General features: G+C 37.7%; 1 protein-coding gene across 1 annotated transcript in view; it reads right to left on the bottom strand.

Annotated features, from left to right (window-relative positions):
- The window catches only part of LOC137428756 (synaptotagmin-6-like), a 126,121-nt gene that overhangs the window by 42,451 nt on the left and 74,526 nt on the right, over nt 1-9,144 (bottom strand). The window contains exon 3 of the mRNA XM_078777246.1: nt 1,026-1,267. Coding sequence (XP_078633372.1) covers nt 1,026-1,267 — 242 coding nt within the window. The remainder of the gene's footprint in view (nt 1-1,025; nt 1,268-9,144) is intronic.

The raw sequence follows: 9,144 nt of genomic DNA, 5'->3' as shown, positions 1-9,144 counted from the left end.
CTTGATAATCCTAATCAATAATTTTTAACTCATATTATTTTTAACTTAATAACCCTAATAAATAATTTTTAACTCATATTATTTTTAACTTAATAACCCTAATAAATAATTTTTAACTCATATTATTTTTAACTTAATAATCCTAATAAATAATTTTTAACTCATATTATTTTTAACTTAATAATCCTAATAAATAATTTTTAACTCATTATTTTTAACTTAATAACCCTAAGAAATAATTTAAAACTCATATTATTTTGAACTTAATAATCCTAATAAATAATTTTTAACTCATTATTTTTAACTTAATAATCCGAATGAACAATTTTTAACTCATATTATTTTAAACTTAATAATCCTAATAAATAATTTTTAACTCATATTATTTTTTACTTAATAATCCTAATCAATAATTTTTAACTCATATTATTTTTAACTTAATAATCCTAAGAAATAATTTTTAACTCATATTATTTTTAACTTAATAATCCTAATAAATAATTTTTAACTCATTATTTTTAACTTAATAATCCTAACAAATAATTTTTAACTCATATTATTTTTAACTTAATAATCCTAATAAATAATTTTTAACTCATTATTTTAAACTTAATAATCCGAATGAACAATTTTTAACTCATATTATTTTTAACTTAATAATCCTAACAAATAATTTTTAACTCATATTATTTTTAACTTAATAATCCTAATAAATAATTTTTAACTCATATTATTTTTAACTTAATAATCTTAACAAATAATTTTTAACTCATATTATTTTTAACGTAATAATCCTAATAAATAATTTTTAACTCATATTTTTTTAAACTTAATCCTAATAAATAATTTTTAACTCATATTATTTTTAACAATCCAAATTGATTTGTCAAAGACTACGCGTCTGTTTCATTCTCATGTTTCCTTCTTTATATTGATCAAAATAACTCAATCTGAACGAATCATTAAAATAAGGATGAATGCCAACATGGGAAGGTAATCTTGGATGGTGTTTGATGCTGACTCACCGTTGGCTGTTCGAAAGAGGAACAGGTGAAGTGATGCACGATGCCGTGAAACTTGGAGGTGAGGGGCACTGGGGCACAGGTGGGTTCAAGGATGAAGCGGGTGGTGCATTAACCGTTGAAGTCGGAGGTGGGTTCAATGTTGAAGTCGGTGGAGAGTTCAAGCTTGTGGTGGGTGGTGGTGGTGGAGGAGGTGGTGGCTTTGGTTTCGAGGGTTTCAAGGCTTTTAATGACTTCAGTGTTTTCTGGCAGATAAAAGCAAATAAGAAATATTTAATTTAGGTCAAAATCATTACAAATCGAAAAGAAGAACAGCATTCGATAGAGGGCACACCTCCACCAGGTGAACAGTTTATGCTTTGTATCCAATGATAGGGCAGATCTGGATCCAGACATGAACCAAAATCGAATCGGTTTGTTTTGAGCACTTCACCAACTTATACACCAAGTTTTGTCATTACTTGTCTACAACTTTTTGAGACGGCATGCTGTATATTGCTTATAGCTCCATCTCTCAATGGTGAAGACTTTTTGAGACGGCATGCTGTATATTGCTTATAGCTCAATCTCTCAATGGTGAGACTTTTTGAGACAGCATGCTGTATATTGCTTATAGCTCCATCTCTCAATGGTGAAGACTTTTTGAGACGGCATGCTGTATATTGCTTATAGCTCAATCTCTCAATGGTGAGACTTTTTGAGACGGCATGCTGTATATTGCTTATAGCTCCATCTCTCAATGGTGAAGACTTTTTGAGACGGCATGCTGTATATTGCTTATAGCTCCATCTCTCAATGGTGAGACTTTTTGAGACAGCATGCTGTATATTGCTTATAGCTCCATCTCTCAGTGGTGAAGACTTTTTGAGACGGCATGCTGTATATTGCTTATAGCTCTCTCTCTCAGTGGTGAAGACTTTTTGAGACAGCATGCTGTATATTGCTTATAGCTCCATCTCTCAGTGGTGAAGACTTTTTGAGACGGCATGCTGTATATTGCTTATAGCTCTCTCTCTCAATGGTGAAGACTTTTTGAGACGGCATGCTGTATATTGCTTATAGCTCCATCTCTCAGTGCTGAAGACTTTTTGAGACGGCATGCTGTATATTGCTTATAGCTCTCTCTCTCAATGGTGAAGACTTTTTGAGACAGCATGCTGTATATTGCTTATAGCTCTCTCTCTCAATGCTGAAGACTTTTTGAGACAGCATGCTGTATATTGCTTATAGCTCTCTCTCTCAATGGTGAAGACTTTTTCAGACGGCATGTTGTATATTGCTTATAGCTCTCTCTCTCAATGGTGAAGACTTTTTGAGACGGCATGCTGTACATTGCTAATAGCTCCATCTCTCAATGGTGAAGACTTTTTGAGACGGCATGCTGTATATTGCTTATAGCTCTCTCTCTCAATGGTGAAGGCTTTTTGAGACAGCATGCTGTATATTGCTTATAGCTCTCTCTCTCAATGGTGAAGACTTTTTGAGACGGCATGTTGTATATTGCTTAAAGCTCTCTCTCTCAATGGTGAAGACTTTTTGAGACGGCATGCTGTATATTGCTTATAGCTCCATCTCTCAATGGTGAAGACTTTTTGAGACGGCATGCTGTATATTGCTTATAGCTCTCTCTCTCAATGCTGAAGACTTTTTGAGACGGCATGTTGTATGTTGCTTATAGCTCTCTCTCTCAATGGTGAAGACTTTTTGAGACAGCATGTTGTATATTGCTTATAGCTCTCTCTCTCATTGCTGAAGACTTTTTGAGACGGCATGCTGTATATTGCTTATAGCTCTCTCTCTCAATGGTGAAGACTTTTTGAGACGGCATGCTGTATATTGCTTATAGCTCCATCTCTCAATGTTGAAGACTTTTTGAGACAGCATGCTGTATATTGCTTATAGCTCTCTCTCTCAATGGTGAAGACTTTTTGAGACGGCATGCTGTATATTGCTTATAGCTCTCTCTCTCAATGGTGAAGACTTTTTGAGACAGCACGCTGTATATTGCTAATAGCTCCATCTCTCAATGTTGAAGACTTTTTGAGACAGCATGCTGTATATTGCTTATAGCTCTCTCTCTCTCAATGGTGAAGACTTTTTGAGACAGCATGCTATATATTGCTTATACCTCCATCTCTCAATGTTTAAGACTTTTTGAGACAGCATGCTGTATATTGCTTATAGCTCTCTCTCTCAATGGTGAAGACTTTTTGAGACGGCATGCTGTATATTGCTTATAGCTCTATTTCTCAATGGTGAAGACTTTTTGAGACGGCATGCTGTATATTGCTTATAGCTCTCTCTCTCAATGTTGAAGACTTTTTGAGACAGCATGCTGTATATTGCTTATAGCTTCATCTCTCAATGTTGAAGACTTTTTGAGACAGCATGCTGTATATTGCTTATAGCTCTCTCTCTCAATGGTGAAGACTTTTTGAGACTGCATGCTGTATATTGCTTATAGCTCCATCTCTCAATGTTGAAGACTTTTTGAGACAGCATGCTGTATATTGCTTATAGCTCTATCTCTCAATGGTGAGGACTTTTTGAGACAGCATGCTGTATATTGCTTATAGCTCTCTCTCTCAATGGTGAAGACATTTTGAGACAGCATGCTGTATATTGCTTATAGCTCTATCTCTCAATGGTGAAGACTTTTTGAGAAAGCATGCTGTATATTGCTTATAGCTCTATCTCTCAATGGTGAAGACTTTTTGAGAAAGCATGCTGTATATTGCTTATAGCTCCATCTGTCAATGTTGAAGACTTTTTGAGACGGCATGCTGTATATTGCTTATAGCTCTCTCTGTCAATGTTGAAGACTTTTTGAGACAGCATGCTGTATATTGCTTATAGCTCTCTCTCTCAATGTTGAAGACTTTTTGAGACAGCATGCTGTATATTGCTTATAGCTCCATCTCTCAATGTTGAAGACTTTTTGAGACGGCATGCTGTATATTGCTTATAGCTCTCTCTCTCAATGGTGAAGACTTTTTGAGACGGCATGCTGTATATTGCTTGTAGCTCTCTCTCTCAATGGTGAAGACTTTTTGAGACAGCATGCTGTATATTGCTTATAGCTCTCTCTCTCAATGGTGAAGACTTTTTGAGACGGCATGCTGTATATTGCTTATAGCTCTCTCTCTCAATGGTGAAGACTTTTTGAGACAGCATGCTGTATATTGCTTATAGCTCTCTCTCTCAATGGTGAAGACGTTTTGAGACGGCATGCTGTATATTGCTTGTAGCTCTCTCTCTCAATGCTGAAGACTTTTTGAGACGCCATGCTGTATATTGCTTATAGCTCTATCTCTCAGTGGTGAAGACTTTTTGAGACGGCATGCTGTATATTGCTTATAGCTCTATTTCTCACTGGTGAAGACTTTTTGAGACGGCATGTTGTATATTGCTTATAGCTCTCTCTCTCAATGGTGAAGACTTTTTGAGACGGCATGCTGTATATTGCTTATAGCTCTATTTCTCAATGGTGAAGACTTTTTGAGACGGCATGCTGTATATTGCTTATAGCTCTCTCTCTCTCAATGTTGAGGACTTTTTGAGACGGCATGCTGTATATTGCTTATAGCTCTCTCCCTCAATGGTGAAGACTTTTTGAGACGGCATGCTGTATATTGCTTATAGCTCTATCTCTCAATGGTGAAGACTTTTTGAGACAGCGTGCTGTATATTGCTTATAGCTCTATCTCTCAATGGTGAAGACTTTTTGAGACGGCATACTGTATATTGCTTATAGCTCTCTCTCTCAATGGTGAAGACTTTTTGAGAGGGCATACTGTATATTGCTTATAGCTCTCTCTCTCAATGTTGAAGACTTTTTGAGACGGCATGTTGTATATTGCTTATAGCTCTATCTCTCAATGGTGAAGACTTTTTGAGACGGCATGCTGTGTATTGCTTATAGCTCTCTCTCTCACTGGTGAAGACTTTTTGAGACGGCATGCTGTATATTGCTTATAGCTCTCTCTCTCTCAATGGTGAAGACTTTTTGAGACAGCATGCTGTATATTGCTTATAGCTCTCTCTCTCAATGGTGAAGAATTTTTGAGACGGCATGCTGTATATTGCTTATCGCTCTCTCTCTCAATGGTGAAGACTTTTTGAGACGGCATGCTGTATATTGCTTGTAGCTCTATCTCTCAATGGTGAAGACTTTTTGAGACGGCATGCTGTATATTGCTTGTAGCTCTATCTCTCAATGGTGAAGACTTTTTGAGACAGCATGCTGTATATTGCTTATAGCTCTACCTCTCAGGGTTGAAGACTTTTTGAGACGACATGCTGTATATTGCTTGTAGCTCTCTCTCTCAATGGTGAAGACTTTTTGAGACGGCATGTTGTATATTGCTTATAGCTCTCTCTCTCAATGGTGAAGACTTTTTGAGACGGCATGCTGTATATTGCTTATAGCTCCATCTCTCAATGGTGAAGACTTGTTGAGACAGCATGCTGTATATTGCTTATAGCTCTACCTCTCAGTGATGAAGACTTTTTGAGACGGCATGTTGTATATTGCTTATAGCTCTCTCTCTCAATGGTGAAGACTTTTTGAGACGGCATGTTGTATATTGCTTATAGCTCTCTCTCTCTCTCAATGGTGAAGACTTTTTGAGACGGCATGCTGTATATTGCTTATAGCTCCATCTCTCAATGGTGAAGACCTTTTGAGACGGCATGCTGTATATTGCTTATAGCTCTCTCTCTCAATGGTGAAGACTTTTTGAGACAGCATGCTGTATATTGCTTATACCTCTCTCTCTCTCTCAATGGTGAAGACTTTTTGAGACGGCATGCTGTATATTGCTTATAGCTCTATTTCTCAATGGTGAAGACTTTTTGAGACAGCATGCTGTATATTGCTTATAGCTCTCTCTCTCAATGGTGAAGACTTTTTGAGACGGCATGCTGTATATTGCTTATAGCTCTCTCTCTCAATGGTGAAGACTTTTTGAGACGGCATGCTGTATATTGCTTATAGCTCTCTCTCAATGCTGAAGACTTTTTGAGACAGCATGCTGTATATTGCTTATAGCTCTCTCTCTCAATGCTGAAGACTTTTTGAGACGGCATGCGGTATATTGCTTATAGCTCTCTCTCTCAATGGTGAAGACTTTTTGAGACGGCATGCTGTATATTGCTTATAGCTCTATCTCTCAATGGTGAAGACTTTTTGAGACGGCATGCTGTATATTGCTTATAGCTTTCTCTCAATGGTGAAGACTTTTTGAGACGGCATGCTGTATATTGCTTATAGCTCTATTTCTCAATGGTGAAGACTTTTTGAGACGGCATGCTGTATATTGCTTATAGCTCTCTCTCTCAATGGTGAAGACTTTTTGAGACGGCATGCTGTATATTGCTTATAGCTCTCTCCCTCAATGGTGAAGACTTTTTGAGACGGCATGCTGTATATTGCTTATAGCTCTCTCTCTCAATGGTGAAGACTTTTTGAGACGGCATGCTGTATATTGCTTATAGCTCTCTCTCTCAGTGGTGAAGACTTTTTGAGACAGCATGCTGTATATTGCTTATAGCTCCATCTCTCAGTGGTGAAGACTTTTTGAGACGGCATGCTGTATATTGCTTATAGCTCTCTCTCTCAATGGTGAAGACTTTTTGAGACGGCATACTGTATATTGCTTATAGCTCCATCTCTCAGTGCTGAAGACTTTTTGAGACGGCATGCTGTATATTGCTTATAGCTCTCTCTCTCAATGGTGAAGACTTTTTGAGACAGCATGCTGTATATTGCTTATAGCTCTCTCTCTCAATGCTGAAGACTTTTTGAGACAGCATGCTGTATATTGCTTATAGCTCTCTCTCTCAATGGTGAAGACTTTTTCAGACGGCATGTTGTATATTGCTTATAGCTCTCTCTCTCAATGGTGAAGACTTTTTGAGACGGCATGCTGTACATTGCTTATAGCTCCATCTCTCAATGGTGAAGACTTTTTGAGACGGCATGCTGTATATTGCTTATAGCTCTCTCTCTCAATGGTGAAGGCTTTTTGAGACAGCATGCTGTATATTGCTTATAGCTCTCTCTCTCAATGGTGAAGACTTTTTGAGACGGCATGTTGTATATTGCTTATAGCTCTCTCTCTCAATGGTGAAGACTTTTTGAGACGGCATGCTGTATATTGCTTATAGCTCCATCTCTCAATGGTGAAGACTTTTTGAGACGGCATGCTGTATATTGCTTATAGCTCTCTCTCTCAATGGTGAAGACTTTTTGAGACGGCATGTTGTATATTGCTTATAGCTCTCTCTCTCAATGGTGAAGACTTTTTGAGACAGCATGTTGTATATTGCTTATAGCTCTCTCTCTCATTGCTGAAGACTTTTTGAGACGGCATGCTGTATATTGCTTATAGCTCTCTCTCTCAATGGTGAAGACTTTTTGAGACGGCATGCTGTATATTGCTTATAGCTCCATCTCTCAATGTTGAAGACTTTTTGAGACAGCATGCTGTATATTGCTTATAGCTCTCTCTCTCAATGGTGAAGACTTTTTGAGACGGCATGCTGTATATTGCTTATAGCTCTCTCTCTCTCTCTCAATGGTGAAGACTTTTTGAGACAGCACGCTGTATATTGCTTATAGCTCTCTCTCTCTCAATGGTGAAGACTTTTTGAGACAGCATGCTGTATATTGCTTATAGCTCTCTCTCTCAATGGTGAAGACTTTTTGAGACAGCATGCTGTATATTGCTTATAGCTCTCTCTCTCAATGGTGAAGACTTTTTGAGACAGCATGCTATATATTGCTTATACCTCCATCTCTCAATGTTTAAGACTTTTTGAGACAGCATGCTGTATATTGCTTATAGCTCTCTCTCTCAATGGTGAAGACATTTTGAGACAGCATGCTGTATATTGCTTATAGCTCTATCTCTCAATGGTGAAGACTTTTTGAGAAAGCATGCTGTATATTGCTTATAGCTCTATCTCTCAATGGTGAAGACTTTTTGAGAAAGCATGCTGTATATTGCTTATAGCTCCATCTGTCAATGTTGAAGACTTTTTGAGACGGCATGCTGTATATTGCTTATAGCTCTCTCTGTCAATGTTGAAGACTTTTTGAGACAGCATGCTGTATATTGCTTATAGCTCTCTCTCTCAATGGTGAAGACTTTTGAGACGGCATGCTGTATATTGCTTATAGCTCCATCTCTCAATGGTGAAGACTTTTTGAGACAGCATGCTGTATATTGCTTATAGCTCTACCTCTCAGTGATGAAGACTTTTTGAGACGGCATGTTGTATATTGCTTATAGCTCTCTCTCTCAATGGTGAAGACTTTTTGAGACGGCATGTTGTATATTGCTTATAGCTCTCTCTCTCAATGGTGAAGACTTTTGAGACGGCATGCTGTATATTGCTTATAGCTCCATCTCTCAATGGTGAAGACCTTTTGAGACGGCATGCTGTATATTGCTTATAGCTCTCTCTCTCAATGGTGAAGACTTTTTGAGACAGCATGCTGTATATTGCTTATACCTCTCTCTCTCTCTCAATGGTGAAGACTTTTTGAGACGGCAAGCTGTATATTGCTTATAGCTCTATTTCTCAATGGTGAAGACTTTTTGAGACGGCATGCTGTATATTGCTTATAGCTCTCTCCCTCAATGGTGAAGACTTTTTGAGACGGCATGCTGTATATTGCTTATAGCTCTCTCTCTCAATGGTGAAGACTTTTTGAGACGGCATGCTGTATATTGCTTATAGCTCTCTCTCTCAGTGGTGAAGACTTTTTGAGACAGCATGCTGTATATTGCTTATAGCTCCATCTCTCAGTGGTGAAGACTTTTTGAGACGGCATGCTGTATATTGCTTATAGCTCTCTCTCTCAATGGTGAAGACTTTTTGAGACGGCATGCTGTATATTGCTTATAGCTCCATCTCTCAGTGCTGAAGACTTTTTGAGACGGCATGCTGTATATTGCTTATAGCTCTCTCTCTCAATGGTGAAGACTTTTTGATACAGCATGCTGTATATTGCTTATAGCTCTCTCTCTCAATGCTGAAGACTTTTTGAGACAGCATGCTGTATATTGCTTATAGCTCTCTCTCTCAATGGTGAAGACTTTTTCAGATGGCATGT

The sequence above is a fragment of the Myxine glutinosa genome, chromosome 5 (assembly GCF_964187855.1).
Source record: "Myxine glutinosa chromosome 5, kmMyxGlut1.1, whole genome shotgun sequence".
In the NCBI taxonomy this organism is placed as follows: domain Eukaryota; kingdom Metazoa; phylum Chordata; class Myxini; order Myxiniformes; family Myxinidae; genus Myxine; species Myxine glutinosa.
The sequence above is the reverse complement of the archived record's forward strand: the minus strand, read 5'-3'. Positions and strand labels throughout refer to the sequence as shown.